Source organism: Protopterus annectens, chromosome 1.part2 (assembly GCF_019279795.1).
Source record: "Protopterus annectens isolate FY-2018-M chromosome 1.part2, PAN1.0, whole genome shotgun sequence".
Classification (NCBI taxonomy): domain Eukaryota; kingdom Metazoa; phylum Chordata; order Ceratodontiformes; family Protopteridae; genus Protopterus; species Protopterus annectens.
Window position 1 is genome coordinate 1,020,717,049 of NC_056727.1, and position 17,198 is coordinate 1,020,734,246.

A 17,198-nucleotide genomic window follows, 5' to 3' on the forward strand; every position below is an offset into this window, starting at 1 on the left:
TTTATACATTGTCTAGATGTGTATTGATATTACCTGTATAATCAATTATAAATCCTGCTCCGCTTACTGAGGCATCACTGCGAAATGCAAGAAAAAGGCTATTACTGCTGCTTTCTATCCTGTCTGGCATGTCTGAGCCATAGAAGCTTCCAATCAGGGAGCTCACGGAATCTGGTCCATTGTAGATATGGAGAAAATCGTAACCAGGTTCGATATTGAAACTAAAGTAAAAAAAAACAAAACAAAGATTTAAAGAGTTATTTTAGCATAACGTATTTCAGACATTGATATATACCCTATAGCTGCTTCCATTCCGCATGCACTAACTTTGGTATTTGTTTTTCTCATAATCACATTTCTTAGGAAATAGAGAAAAATATGTTCATGAAAATCAAACTTATGAATGGATAGAAAAACAGGCAGCCACATAAAATTAAATAGTCCATTCATTAAAAAGGTGCAGGGGAACTCTGTTTGCAATTCTTAATGTGATTAACAATCAAACTTATGAATGGATAGAAAAACAGGCAGCCACATAAAATTAAATAGTCCATTCATTAAAAAGGTGCAGGGGAACTCTGTTTGCAATTCTTAATGTGATTAACAGTTATAAAGGTTAGCATAATGGAAAAAGTACTGCACCATGCTTGCTTCTCTTCCTTTTTGATGCATATCATCCCATATTCTTCAGAGTTTGTGGCTCAAATATTATTTTCTGCAGAGCTTCTGAGTAGTTTCAGGTTAGGTACTCTGTTCTGTTCTGTATAACAAGTTGAGATTTTGAAAAAAATGAAAGTAGTAATTTCTCTGAGTAAGAAGTTTAATTAGTTTTGCACAAAAATGAAGAAGTTATTTTGGAGTTAGTATACTATTTATTTGCTGGGAATGTTTGAGCAAAACCCATGCACCTTGGGCTGCTGTATTTTAATTCTTAAAATACTACAGTATGCTAAGTGAATTAAACTAGAAAAAAAAAGTTCAGTACCTTTATTGTGTCTCTTAGTTTGCAATGCCCGTAATTCCAAACAATTTAAACTCTGTGGCCTAATTGGTAACCATTTGAAATATTGGGACATAAAAAAGTAAGTTCCATAATATGGAGTCGGAATTGCAGAGGATCTGGACTTACATTTACCAAGCCTGAGACTGCCATTTCTCAGAATTCTCCCTTTAGTCTGAATTATGGTGATCTCTGATTTGGTGTATTTAAGCTCAAAGAATGAGAAAGGAGTGCAGGGGTTATGCAACCCTGTAGAAATAAAAAGAAGTTTAAAGGAGAAGAGAGAAAGATTCAGTATTCACTGTTCACCTAGAATTTGGGTATTTTTTTTCAGCCATGTTACCACTTGGCATTTGGAATCCCAACATTTCAACAGGGAATCATCTTAACATTAGTTTAAACTACAGAACAAACACGTTCATAATTCATACAGCTACAATAGGTTTTATAACTTCTGCAAACCTTTGTCCTGTTTGATAACTACCCAGTTTTGAAATGTTTAATGTGTTAAAATGTTGTCTTTCTACTAAGTTAAAAAAGTTATAAGGAAATTATGGAGCCAGTGTAATATCTGATTTACTTCAAACTGTGTTAGTTGTAGGTAATAACAGCATTACAAAATTCAAATGTAATGCAGGTGAGGTGTGACATCCAGATAGTTGACATTACTTGCTCAATAAAATTATTTGTCAATACTGTATAATTTTTCAAATACAACTGTAGCATTTTACTTTCCATACAACTGTAATGCATACAGTTACTTGGTAAGGAGTTATAATATTAAGAATTCTATACAAATGATGATTATTAACATAAAAAACATGTTATAAGTGATAGATGGTCAGGAAATAAGAACACGTTATTTATATAGGTAGATCAAAAGGGAGTTAAAACAGCTGAACTAAACTTAGTTTGCATAGTGAAAAATAATGAGCAAAATTATTTTTATCATCTGAGTCACCAAGCAAGGACTCCATAAAGGACAGTGTAGTCATAGTAATAGCTAGCAGTCATGTTGTCAAATTTTGAATAGATCAGAACATCCTCAAACAGCTTGTTGTGTCATATGGATCTATGAACCTTTTAAGAAGCCACTCGGATAAGTCTACTTTAGCAAATCCTTTAATCCCTGTGAATATTACTAAAGAGATTCTAGTCAACTTAAATAATAATAAAGCATGAGGGTTGAGTCATGCTAATAAGAAAGAAAGGTTTAGCCTCAGCTGGCTCCAGTTTTGACTCATACACTAGGCACTAGTTAAACAGGGTAAGTTACCTTTAGAATGACAGGAGGTTCTGAAAGAACTTAATAATAGAGGTGTATGTGATCCGACAGAAAGCAGCTCAAGCATACCTACAAGTTTACGGAACTATATTTGCAAAGTTATGCAGAAACATGTTATATGACAGGCTAGTACAGACAGGCCATATAAATGTCACACAATATGCTATTCATGGGGGAGTCATCCACTGTAACCTCCCTTTGAACTTTTAACACTCTGTCATTAAGGTGGCCCATACAGGATTTCAGGCTTTTGTGGTATTTATTGTTTCAGCAGGGCAGCCATGGTGGTGCAGCGGTTAGAGTTGCCACCTCACAGCAAGAGTCTCTCCGGTTTGATCCTTGGCTGGGGTGCCTTCTGTGTGGAGTCTGCATGTCCTTCCTGTGGTCGCGTGGGTTTGCTCTGGGTGTTCCGGTTTCCTCCCACATCCCAAAGACACGCTGTAGGAGGATTGGACACTCCAAATTGGCCCTAGGTGTGAGTGCGTGCATGTGTGAGCCTTCTGTGGAAGGTTGGGCGCTGGGACCGCAAAACTCCACTGCCAATCATGAGCAGTCAGGTGATCCATTGTGGTGACCCCTAACCAGGAGAAAGCAGAAAGAAGAATTGTTTCAGCAGATGTAATTCAAGCTAAAATTAAACAGAATTCTCAACATCTAGTTCTACTAAGGAAGATAGTGCTGCTTGTTATCCGACTCTCCCTGACAAGCTGGCTGACAACTTAGATTTTAAAAAGATAATGCTTCTCTATGATGTGCATGTAAATATTACACTGAACAAATTAACAGAAGAGTGAGATTATGGATCCAAGAACATATTAGGGACATAAAACATGCTACATGCACTATAGTTGCACAAAATTTTTACTGTACCATTTATAAGACAGTAGACTTTTTAAAGTTTTTTTAAAATTTTTCATTGCCTATCCAGAATTATATTAGATTTTTCATCAAATTTTAAGAGAAAATGAAGAATGTTACCCATTTTCACATGGAACAAATGTATAAATAATGAGCTAAACATGAAATTCCTGTTATAGAAATTATCTGCAAATGTGTGCCTATCAGAATATATTGGTTTATTAAATGATGGATAGCTAATTTATGTGGAAAGGGCTTGTCTTTTTATTTTTGAGGGTGTTTAGTGCATTTATTATTAAGTAAGAAGGCAGTGACTTGAGACATCAGTTACTTTCAGTACTAATAAAGAGCATGATTTTAACCGCTTCAAGGATGTGGGTATTGAGTGGACATGTTAATAGGGAAGATTAAGGATTTGTCTTTATTTAATTTGTAGTTTGCCAATTTGGAGAAGGTATCAATGGAAGACATAATTTTCTCAAGATCAGAATTAGGTAAGGAAAATAGATGTTTCAGCATAAGCTGATATGGAGATTTTTGTGTTGTATAAGAAAGGAATGTGATGAAAGGTTTTCGGTTTGATTAACAGAAATAAAGGTTAAATGAAAAGGTTAAATAGAAGGGGAAAAGGGGGGCATCCTTGCCTTGCACCATTGCTAATGTCGATCCTGGATAATACTTGTTTATTTATTTGTAAAACGATGTATGCATTAGAATAAAGAATTTTAATGATGTTAATGTATGAGTATGGTATACTGAGGTGAGGAAGAGTATCACACAGAACGTCTGTGCTGATTCGGTCAAAGGCTTTGGATGCATCTATGGTCAGGGTGTAAATAGGGATTTTAGCGAGAATAGAGAGCGATATCAAGGCGTCTAGTGTAAGTGTACGATCAATAGTTTGTCTATGAAGAATAAAGCCTGATTGTTCGGTGATACAATACTAGGAATGACAGTTTTAAGTCTATTAGATAGGATTGTAGCCAAGATCTTCATATCTAAGTTAACGATAGAAATAGGCCTATACATCCAGGGTTTTTTTTGTGTCAGAATTAGGTTTTGGAATAAAAATAGTTCTTGATGCATTTAGATGAACGTCTTTTATTCCAAAGTGGATAATATGATTAAAAAGCTGAAGCAGGGCATTGGAGATTTTAGATATAAAGCATTTATAGAATTCGGCCTTGAAGCCATCTGGGCCAGGGGCTTTGCTAAGTTTCAGGTTGTTGATAGCATAGGGAATTTCTTGTTGAGTAATTTCCCTGGCTAGGATGTCGTGTTGATCTTTAGTAAGCTTGGGGAAAGTTAACTTGTTTAAGAAGCTTTGAAGCTCTGCTTTGTCTATAGAACTTTCCGGAGGACTATATAGTTGGGAATATATAAAGAGTTTAAGTATTTCTTGTGTAGTCTGATACCTTATACCCCGATAGTGAATTTCTGATATAGAGGGAGATGGTTTGTTTTGATTTAAGATTCTGGCTAGAAACTTAGAAGGAAATTGGGCCCATTCATAGTAGTTGGCTAAGGTTATTATTTCCAGAAAGGAAAGATTGTCAGCATGAAGAGATAGAAGTTCCTCTTGTAGATGAATTATTTCCTTCTCAGATTGGGGAGAGTAGTTTGTCTGGATTTCATCTTCTAACTTAGTTATTTTATCTGATATGGATGATTCGTTCTTGTTGCAAAGTGTTTTGTAGTAGGATGCTTTGTTTATAAGCATTCCTCTAATCATTGCCTTAGTGGCTGCCCAGGAATAGTCTATGGAAGATGAATCAGAATTTAAAGATTGAAGGAATTGATCTAGGTAGGACTCAATTTCTGAAAGTATGTCTGCCTTCTTTAGAAGGTTAGAATGTACCTGCCACCAAGTGGCTTTGGTATTTAAAAGTGTTTTGGAAGACCAGTGAATAGAGAGAAAAATCTTTGAGTGGTCCGAAAGAAATCTGGGATCAGTATTAAATGAGATGTCAAAGTTATTAAGTATTGAGGAAATTAGGAAGAAGTCCAACCTAGACCAACTCTTGTGACAGCTAGAAAAGAAAGTGAATTTGTTATTATTTGAGTTTTGGTAGATGTAAGGATCAAATAAGCTGAAATCCTCCTTAAGATCGGAAATAGTTAAGGTAGCATATTTATTATATTTAGCATTAATATTGGACCTGTCTGTCATCGGATCTTGTATAGAATTCCAGTCCCCTCCCACTATGTAGTAATGGTTAGGAAAAGATGACAGTATTTTATAAATTGTCATAAGGAAGTTTTGTTGTCTGGTGCATGGAGCATAAATATTCATAAATAGGGTATGTTTATCTAGGTATGTATACCGAATAGTGAAATAGCACCATCTACCCTCTTCATCAGAGTCATAGTTAATTATGTCTTGTTGGAATGAATTTTTGATAAGTATAGCAACCCCCACACTATTAGTTTTTGCACCTGATGCAACAATAGTTTTAATCCGTCGCTTCCCTCGATCCTGTTCCCACTGATCATTAGAAAGATGAGTTTCTTGGATGAAAATTATGCTTGATATAGATTGAAACATCAGATACATAAGAAGTTTTCTTTTCTTAATTGCTTGTAACCCTTTAATGTTCCATGACTCTAATTTCAGCATTTGTGATTTTATTATCTATTAAATAGAAGGCTATAGGTGGAGCATGTAGGATTATTTAAGCATAGATAAATGGAAACCAGTATGTTTAGGCAAAGATAGGAAACCCTTCCTGCTCAAAACCCGTGCCTAACCACCACCCTTCTAGCCCGGAAGAGACTGGGATATTAGGTGTTGTAGCAGTAAAGAAATACAAATTACATAAAACCTGTAGTGAAACTATTACAGTGAGACAAAAATATCCCAAGATGAACCAACAATATCTACAGAATCTAAAATGCATAACAATCCCAAACAGATTAGAAAACCAAACTCATAGCTCAGCAAACTTAAGATTAATCAGAGAGTTTAATTATATATGTATTAACTATATCCATAAGTGATGCATACCACCAAATTCTATTAAATGAGAGAAATTGTCATCATGAGTATGCTATTTCTCTTTTTTTTTTTTCCTTTATTTTTCTTATTTTGAACGAAACCATAACCCTGTCCATTAAGTAAGTGTTAATGGTGTTACGTTAGAGTTTCCTCTTAGATGCTTGGGAGTGGTTTTAGTGTAAATATTTAACAATTAGATGTGAGGCATCTCAGAATCGAAGTAGTAACCCAGAACTGCAGATTAGATTTTCCAAAGCACCAGGAAGACTCAAGTCTACAAATGCTGTGTTATGTTCAGAGTACATGCAATGTTTTTAGTACAAACTAGGTTAAAACATTATAGAGATATATCTTTCAATTCCAGTATCATTAAATACAAAGTTAATACAATTCCCATGTTGTTAGTCAAATAACTGTCTTCACATTGCAAATTGCGTTTAACCAACAGTTAGTTATATATGTAAAACTTTTTTGACTATGCCATTAACCAGCTTATATCATCAGCTATTTAAAAAAAAAAAAACCCACATAGAGAAAATGACATTCATTATAAATCCTGTCATGAGTATTCATACAATGTTGCCCATGGTATCGCTATAACCCATGGGTAAGCAAGGTAGAGAAAAGGCAGTTTGTATATATTCCAGAATGTATAGTTCAATACTACCAGTTAATCACAAGCATTGCTTAAATTTTGTACACAAGCTAACCCCAATAAATCCTGCATGTAGAAATCGCTGGTGTAAACTGGTTGGTCCTCTTCTACACAGGACTTCATGAACTGTACCTGTAGTCTTTTTCATCATAGGAACAAGCCTTGCCCAGGTAATGTAAATGGGTTGCTCTTGGATCTGTTATTACAGCTGAGATTTCTCGAGGGCTTCCCTTCTGCCCATCTGCATAGGAAGCGTAATATGTTCACAAACCTGTCCCTCAAAAGGCATGTAATTACATTCTAAAAACCTTAATCACTGTTAAGACACCCCCCCCCCCCCATTGCGTGACAGGGAGATGAAGCGAAGCTGTCCCTTTAAATAATTTGTGACGTTCCTCCTCGATAAGTATCTTAATTTTCAGGTGCCTGTTCTTTAAGACATCATGGAATTATGGGAGAGCAAGGGTCAAGGAGTGTCACGGAGTATCACGGAGCTGAAGTTCGTGGTGGAAGTGGAAGTTGTAGTCCCTAGATAGAAACCCGGATCCATGAGGTAGAGAGGCCTGCCCCCCAGCCAGCGATCAGACAAGAGGAAATCCAGGAAACTACGGCAGATCACGAAAAGAACTGAAAACATCCTCCGAGGTCCGGCGCCATCATTCAGGAGTGGGTAGAACATACAAAAAGGAGAAACATACTGAAGTAAATCAGCGATTTTGTTGTGCTAGATCTGGAGATTCATTAAATGCTTTAAAGAAGACCAAAGTGGCTTCCTTACTGTTTACTGTGGATAATTTGCATCCTTGGTGTTGAAAAATCAGAGTACTTGGGTACTTCATTTGAAATTTTGTTTCTGTATTAAATATGCAGAGAAGGGTGCCAACTTTTGCCTCTCCATTTTTATCTGTGCAGGAAGGTCTGATACTAGGTATAGTCTGGCTCCATTCCATAGGATAAATTTTTTTGTTTTAGCTGCAAGTAAAATTTTGTTAACGTGCTGGTAGTTTAGTATTTTGGCATAGACAATTCTAGGATTTTTTTGGTCCGAAGATGGTCTGAGAGCCCGGTGAGCTCTTTCGACTATTATCCAGTCTATAAAGGGTGCATTGTCCAGGAATAAAGCAAAGATATTGATAATGGTTTCTGGAAGACTGTTATGTTCAATCCGTTCAGGAATATCCCTTACTATGATATTGTTGGCCTGGATCTGGCTTCAAGGTCCAAAAGTTTCTGTTGCATATCCAGCATAGTTTTGGCATTGGAATTATGATCTTTTTGTAACTGCTCTATTTTGATTTCATTATCCATAACCTTTGCTTCAGTTTTGTCAATTCTTGTAAGTATTCTGTCTATGGCATCCCCAAAGGTTTGTAGTTGAGTGGAAAAGTTTTGTATTGCAGATTGTATAGGTTGCAATGCCAATTTTAATTCATCCATATTAGTTGGGTCTGTTTACATTTTGCCAATAGGTTTTGTATTTTCCTGTTGTTTACCTGTTCTTGCCCTTTTGGGTAGTGTTTCTTTTTCCGGAGATGCAATTGTAGAATATTTTGCTTTTATAGTTTGAGCATCCATGTGTATAGAATCCTGTGACATAGTTGATTTTCTTGTTTTACTTTATTAGGAGATTGCAGGCCGAGGAATCTCAGATCTCATGGATAGCACATGTAGGGAAGAGAAGGAAAAAATCAGCTACAATCCTCACTGTATTACAGCTCTTCCTTATTCTTGATCCGGTATTTGGTAAGAAAAAGTGTTCCTTTATTCCAAAGTAAAGTTATTATCCAAGTAAGTTAATTATCTGATGTTACTTGAAGGTAATATTTATTGATATGATGCTGAGCTATAATCCAACACTGTTTATAGGACGGCAGCCATCTTGATCTCCAATAAATCTTGGATCATTTCTGACTTGTGTGATGCTGACCTTCCGTTTATAATACAGATGTTGCTGAATAAAATTTTTGGTGCTAGCTGTGCATCCATACTCTGCTTTACATTAGAACGTTAAGTGGCCTAGTCTACAGTTGGAGTATCAGCGCTTTTAAGAATGCAAAATGTGTAGGAACAAACATGTGTAGTTTCTGTAATCAGATGATATTTGACATTTCCTAACCTGGTACCTTTACAGTGCCCACCACAATGCAAAGTTCCTCCCCTTAGCAGCTGCCATCCTTTCTCTTCTGTGGGTAACATACTGGAGGCCGTTTCTATCTAAAGTGATAAATCCCAGTGCTGTACTTGATAAAAGATGGATATTTAAGGGCCAGGTGTCTGTATTATTAATATATCTTGCAACTGTCTGAAGAATTGTGCTAGGATTTAATGCTTGATTCCTCTTCATGCTCAATCTACATAGCTTATTAACTTGGTCTCTCTTTTTCTTCAGTAGTACAATGTCCTTTAACTAAGTCAACCCACCACTGAGAATGACTCCTTGTACCTTGTGCAGAGCTGCAAAGCATGGTTATTCACTGTTGCTAATTCTTACCTTCTTCCCAAAATACATGATGTAGGTGGATTGGACACTCTAAATTGGCCCTAGGCATGAGTGTGTGCATGTGTGGGCCTTCTGTGGAAGGTTGGGTGTCGGGCTGGTAACTCGACACTGTAAAACTCCACTGCCAATCATGAGCGGACAGGTGATCCACTGTGGCAGCCCCTAACCGGGAATAGCGGAAAGAAGAACTAATTCTTACCAGCACTTTACTATCCTATTTGTTGTAGTACATTACCTGCCTGTATCATGCTGTACTGATTCTAACACCTTGGACTCAGTATTTTTTCCTTACATGACTTAGGTCTCTTTCATGTGTACTGTGTGATCAGCAGCTCCTGGTTACTAGGTGCATCTTGTGACATCTACTGGCCATTCTCTTACGTAACAAGGTTTCTGCCTCAGAAATTATACCTCTTATAACTGCAGGAGTGCTTCAGCTTAACCTGCCTCATATCGCTCCTGACACCTTTTTTCTTAAACCTAACTTGTGATAATTTACTTATCTAATCCATGTTTGTTTTTAGTAGTAATTAAGGCTTGCTTTATGCACATTTGTGTTTGTTTTACAGTAGAGAGTTGATGATCTGAACTAATTTGGACCTAGGGTAGTTCAGATAATCAAACTGGTCAGATAATTAAACATATAATTGAACCGGATATAAAACTTCTAAAATCTTGTTTTTTTCTGCATGCAAGAATGCACTTTTCAATCATGCAGCGATTCCAGTGGACAATAAATAAAAATTTTCATACACAAGCTGGCTACATGCTTGAAAAACATGGACAAGCGAATATGTATAATATTTACATATTCAGACTTTAAGATTTTTCCTACCCGAAAACTTTGGAAGGCTGGTTCTGATAATTAACGTTTCGGATAATGGACGTTCAGATAATCAACACTCTACTGTAGCTCATTTTATTCTATAAATGTGCTTAGTAGTTAAATACGGCTTCCCTACAGTTGATCAATGTGAAGATGTTAATCAGTGCTTTCCATTAGAAATCATTGCTGGTATGATTTTCTAAGTGCACACTGGCAATGGTTCATTTGTTTTGGGAGATTCCTCCATGTCAGTGCAGGTATGAAGTTGGTATATATAATTTCCTAAGGTGTGGAGGTTGGAGGGAACTTTGCCACCTTCACCTCTACAAAAAACTCTTACAGTTAAATTTTTCACCCTTCATTGTTTCAGGTATTATTTTTCGATATTTTGAATCATCGGCTTTGTGGAAGTTAACAATTCATAGTAGAACTATTACATACAGTAAGTAATAAAGGTGAAGGTAATGTTAAAAGTCAAATTAAGTGAAGCATAGACTTTAAATATGGAATTATGTCAAGGCTCTTCCATAGCCCCTTTGTTGTTTAGCCTACACGAGTGACCTTTATTTATCTGGAAGAGAGTGGTATCATTATATATGCTAATGGTTAAAAATTATTGACAAAAACTCCTCCTAATGAGTGGGAAGTGTCATAAACTGGTCTAGATATATGTAATCTGTGGCTATCAAGCAGTAGACTTAAAGCTACTGTACAATAATGCGTGTGCATGCTTTCTTGGGAAGACAAGAATTAGTAACCCTTACACCTAGGATTTGGAAAAACTGGTTAACGTACTTTAATGTAAGACCCTGAGGTATTTATAGCGTCTAATGGAATATTCAGACATCATATAGAGAAGTTGTGTGGCAATACCTTTACATTTAAACGTAGAATGTTGAAAGTTGTCCAAGAGAGATTTTTATTTCTTTAATAAGCCTAAATAATACTATTCTGAAATGACCAAGGCAAAGATACCATGCAGCTTTGTGACCCCCATCCTTGCATTATTTGATAAAAAGCTTGTAAGAATAAAAAGAAGGGCAAACTCATCCATGTTTTTCTTTTCTCGTCTTATAAAGGAAAGTTTAATACTTGAAAAACATTTATTCTTCTACCATTTGTAGTTTAGTTCAAGCATATATGAATACTTCATAGGTAAGCACCGAACACAACTTTGAACCAAAATAGTTAAATGCTTTGTGAAAAAAATCAAGTGCCATCAGCTTTGTAATACGTCCAGCAAATTAAAATTAATAGGAAAATGAGATGCAACATACAGTCCAAATAATGCAAATAAACAGCAACATCCTCAATAAAAGATAAAATGATCCAAACATAAAATGATCCAAACTCACCTGAAAGCCAAAGACTATTCCAATACACAAACACCAAACTGAAAGAGCAAACAGTCCACCTAACTTCACTTCTGCAGTTAACTTTACTGATTTTAACATAGAAGAAAAATTCCACAAACAGCCACCGTAATTCTTTCATATAGAAACAAAGACCTGAACATAAAGAGATGCACACATGATCTCACACTGTATCAAATAGCTAGAAGAAACTCATCTGTCTTCATACCTCTTAACTGTCCAGATTTTTGTCTCATATTTTGGTTTGTTCCTCATAATATTTGTGGTTTCCTGGCAAATCAGTGAGGATTTCATTCACTAAATATTGACACACATTTGAGTTTAAGACTTCAAATCCTCCAGAAAATAAGTTATATTTAAAACTTTTCCCTATTTTTAAACCTTTGTCTCGCATTATGTTTGGCTTTATCCAGATTTCTTGTATAAACAGGTTAACATGTATGTCTGTCTTAACCTCTGAAATGACAAAAACCTCCAGTCCAGTCTAGCTAGAATGTACAGAGGGAAGGAGCCCTATCTGTGATACAGGTAGTCAGAAACTGATTAGTAGATCAACACTGAAAGAGTTAGATGGGGGAACAGTGGACATAAGCAGCTGATGAGGAAGGCAGTTTAGCCCATGGCAGTACCAGCACATATTGAGGAAAAGTAGCAAGGCATGCAGTGTATGGACCTGGGATGTGTCCTTTGCTCTGACTAGCTGTGTTCATGTTGCAGCCTTCATGGGGCACGTGTAGACATGTGCACAACTACAGACAAGGGCATAGCAGGTCATTATATATTTAAGTGTAAAAACAACAAACACTGTAGTAGAAACACAGCTGATGAGACACTCACTTAAAGCGTTACTACAATGTCTGTAGTCAAAATCAGACAACGAATGGACTCATACACATTTCATAAAAAACAAAAGGTTTAATAAAAAATGAGCAAATTAGCAAAACCAAGTTTGCTTCATCAGCTCACTAACAAAATGTAAGCTATCTGCAATTAAATGCTAAACACTTTCATTCATTTTTCAACATTCCCTGATAACTCACCAAATCCATTTTAGGATTGCAGTGGAAGTGAAGCCTATCTCTGCACTCAGTATGGCAAGGCAGAGGAACTACTCCTGAACAGTAAGTCATGCTGTTACAGTATGCCGGTCTGTATCATTTTGTCAAACAAACTAAAAATCGAATACTTCTTTATCGAACTTTATCCCTCAAAACTTAATCCATAGAACAATCATTTCAGTGAAATTTTTGCCCACTGTGGTGTGATCTTTGAGTTGGTATATTTAGTTAGGGGTGGTGTGGGGATGCAGCCCCCCACCTGGGTGCATTTTAAATTATGTGTTTTTTTGTGATGTTCAGTAAGTTGGCCAAGCAATTATTTTCCCTGGGAAAAAGTTCGCTGAAATGATTGTTTGGTGGATTAAGTTTGATGAATAAAGTCTGTTGAAGAGGTATTTGATTTTTAGTTTGTTCGTAAAAATGATATAGACCCTACAGAATGCACATATACTCACATGCAGTAGCATAGCCGGGGTGGAGTGAATGGAGAAATTGCCCCAGATCCAAAGTGTTGGGGGTGCGATCAACCAATCCTGATCACTCTTTAATGCATACCAGCTTTTAAAATGTGGTATTGTATTTGCGGTAAAACTTGAGCACTTTAGTGCTCATTGTATGGTCTAAATTTTAGCAACTACTTGCTATACTTATCAAACAGCTTGCCACAGTTTAAAAGAGAAAATTCACAGCTTCTTCTGATTTCCCCAATTTGCTGCCATCACCACTGTCTTATATGTGCTTAATTTCATCCCATTTGCCTTCGGTTTTGCATTCTAGTCCCTTATCCTTTGCTGAAGTTCTTGCTCAGATTCTGCTTGTAATGCCACATTGTATGCATACAGCAACTTTGTTGATCTGTCCCCTCCAACCTGTTGGTCAAAGTAGTCCATCACCAGTATAAACAGTAGTGGGCTCAGAGCTGAACCCTGCTGCACACCCATTTCCACTGTGAACCCCTCTGTGAGACCAAGCACTGTTCATACTTGAGTCATTGGGTTCTTGTGCATAGCCTGCACTAATTCTACCAATGATTTTGGGAATTTGAGCCACCATAGTACTGCCCAAATCAGTTTTCTTGGGACCTTGTCATATGCCTCTCCAAGTCTAGGAATGCCCAGTTGGACTCTTTCCTCTCTATCTTCTTCTCAGCTATCTGTCTCACTGCAAACATCGGGTCAGTTCTGCTGCATGCTGTGTACCACACCCCATTATGAAATCACATATAAATTAAGGAAAACAAAAACAAATTAAGCCAGATTATTTGGATCTACAGTTAGCTACATGGTCATAGACAACAGGTTAGGTTAGGGGTACTCATCCTCAATACCTCCTGTCATCACTGATGTCTCACGAGGTTCTGCCATGTGGCTACTCTTTTAGGCTTCTTTTTACAGACATCGAAACATCTAATATGCAGATGACTGCAAATGTGGGAGTACTACCCTTAACCCCGCATCATCTTCCTTCAAACAGTACTTTACATTGCACACAAATGCTGCAAAAGAAATAACTCCGAATTCATTATCAAACCTGCAGTGTTTTGACATTAGGCAAAACCTCCCAAGCATCTCATATACAACTACTAGTAATAGACAACAATTAAAAGTAAAAAAAAGAAAGTTTGAAACCCTTGTACACAATGACGTTTAATAAATCCTTGTATTATGGCCTTTTATTAAATTCTCATACACAATGACCTTTAATTATATAGTCATATATCTGCAGTGCATATGGATTTCCTCCCCTGATCCTTTCTAAGGTCAAGAGCTGTGTCAGAGAAGTAACTGTCCCCTGTTTATGGCTTTTATCTGACCTGTTATAGAATACCACAATATACCACAGTTTCTGTATGGATGCTGCTATTTATTTTACTTTATTCGCTTAACTGAGTGATTTTTTTTTTAATTGAGTACTTTACTGATAAAAGTGGACTGTTTTCAGATATAACCCAAGCCGGAGTTAAATAGAAGGATTTAAAACTCACTCTCAATAATTCAAAAATAGGCATTCAAATATGTTTACATTTTCAGTATGGTAAATGCGTACAGACTGTCCAGTACTATGTCAAAAGTAGGGTATATAGTGAATATACAAAGATACAGGCACTCATCAGGTATACATATGAAGACAAAGACACTTATACAGTGTACATACAAAGACACAGGCACTCATAAGGTGTACATATGAAGACAAAGGCACTCATACAGGGTACATACAAAGACATAGGCCGTCATATGGTATATATAGAAAGACATAGGCACTCACATGGTGCAAATACAAAGACATAGGCACTCACACAGTGTACATATAAAGACAAAGGCACTCACACAGTGTAAATACAAAGGCCTAGACACCCATACGGTGTACATACAAAAACAGAAGCACTCTCACGGTGTATATAAATAAACATATAGGCACTCATGTGGTGGACATGGAAAGATGCAGGCACTCATGCAGTGTATGCACACAGACGCAGGCACTCTTATGGTGTATATACAAAAACATAGGCACTTACACTGTGTATATATACAAAGATGCAGGCACTCATACAGTGTATACAGAAAGACATGAGCACTCATACGGTATACAAAAAAGACATAGGCACTTGTATGGTATACATACAAAAACCTAGGCACTCACATGTTGCATATCAAAGACATAGTCACTCACACAGTGTACATATAAAGTCAAAGGCACTCATACAGTGTAAATACAAATACATAGGCACTTACATAGTGTATAGGCAAATAAGTATGCACTCACACAGTGTACATACAAAAACAGAGGCACTCACATGGTGTAAATACAAAAGACATAGACAATCATACTGTGTATACACAGAGACAGGCAGTCAAATAATAGACATAGAAAGACACAGGCACTCACAAGGTGTATATAAAAAGACATAGCACTCATATACATCTGGAGTGTTTCTCTCCGGGCCTCCGCTGAAATTTGGATTTGTTCCAAGTTGGACTTTCCCGGTAAACAAATGTTAAATAAATAAATATACAAAGGCAAGGGTACTCATATGGTGTACATACAAAGACACAGACACTCATAGTGTATATACACAAAGACACAGGCCGTCTCATATGGTATAAATACAAAGATGTAGACACTGATATGGTGTATATACAAAGACACAGGCACACAGGCCTAAAGCACAAGAAATAGTATACCTTTTACACTAGATATTGATGGCAAATAAAAATAAATAGGGTACGTTACACTGGAATCAAGGAAGATAAATGGATTTATTTAGAAATATAGAACAGATAGATGAAGAAATAGGGCTTGGAAAAAAAAAGCAGTCTAAAAATATGCTATGCTGAAACAATAGGTGTGCATCCGTGTGACCGGCATAAACATTATAACCACCACCGAGTCCACATAGTCTAGGGCTACAGCAGTTGACAGGCAAAAAGGTTCCAAGATGCAGTACATGTCAAAAACACAATTTATTCACAACAAAAAGTTTAGTGCTTTCGTTCAACAACTTGGAGTTCTTCAGAACACTTAATGATCCTAGTTTCCCTCAATATATACTCTCATGATAAATACAGAAATGAGTTAATTACCAATCTAATCAAAATCTTAAAGGAATATGTACCAATAAAAGCTTGAGGAATGTCCCATTCCCTAAAATCACATTAAAAGTATACAAATCATATATATCACAATAATAAAAACATTCATGTAGTAATTGAACTAAAAGAAAAATAATGGAATTTATAAAATCGTTAACAGTTTCGCTGCCCTCATCCTAAGCACAGGTTGTATAGAAATGTACTCATTTAAACCTGGCTTCACTGTTGCAGCCAACTTCACATGATAGAGGAGTTCCTTGCAGTCCACTCTATTTTCCCAAGATCCTCCTCTGGCTTTAAGCTGAACAATTTCAAAAATACCAAATACAAATTTCTTAAAACTATCACAGGCTACACAGTGTCTATACAGGGCATTATTCAAATTGACCTTTTTCACATTGTACAGGTGTTCATATATTCTTTTAGCCAGTTTTCTCTCAGTTTTCCCTTGAAACAAAGAGAAACATTGGTTTCAAACAGCTAAATACACTGCACCTGTTGACTTACAATTTCACCTTCTAAAAGTATTAACAGATTTACAATAATTATTCAGGACTACCTCATTCTTAACAAAAATATATTGACAATAACCACATCTGCTGCATTCTGTAGTGCCCTCTTTTAAAACCTCTCTACTCTTTTCCAATACTTCTTGGTATTACTGTGTGCTGTATATGCAAACACTGGGGTTTCACCCACATGTTGAAAAATCTTATCTGCTTTCAAAATTGCTTGGTTATTAGTGATGATATTATACTGCGGTGGTGGTGCTGCGGTAGCGTTGTCGCCTCATAGCAAGACGTTGTCCCGTTCGATTCTCAGCTAGAGCGTCTTCTGTGTGGAGGCATACATGAATGGGGTGTGCCTTCGTTGAAAGTTGTGCATCAGGGCTGGTAACCCGGTATGTAAAAATCCACTACCAATCATAAGTGGACCGGCGTTCCGCTGTGGCAAGCCCTAACCGGGAAAAGCCGAAAAACACACACAAACATTAGTGATGATATTATTTTACCTTGGAACTTAAATCACCATGTTTATTAGGCATTGTAGGTGAAAAT

General features: G+C 36.6%; 1 protein-coding gene across 1 annotated transcript in view; it reads right to left on the reverse strand.

The window, feature by feature from the left end:
- The window catches only part of LOC122792225 (CUB and sushi domain-containing protein 1-like), a 3,080,606-nt gene that overhangs the window by 1,661,680 nt on the left and 1,401,728 nt on the right, over nucleotides 1-17,198 (reverse strand). The window contains exon 24 of the mRNA XM_044059969.1: nucleotides 34-221. Within this exon, the coding sequence (XP_043915904.1) occupies nucleotides 34-221 (188 nt within the window). The remainder of the gene's footprint in view (nucleotides 1-33; nucleotides 222-17,198) is intronic.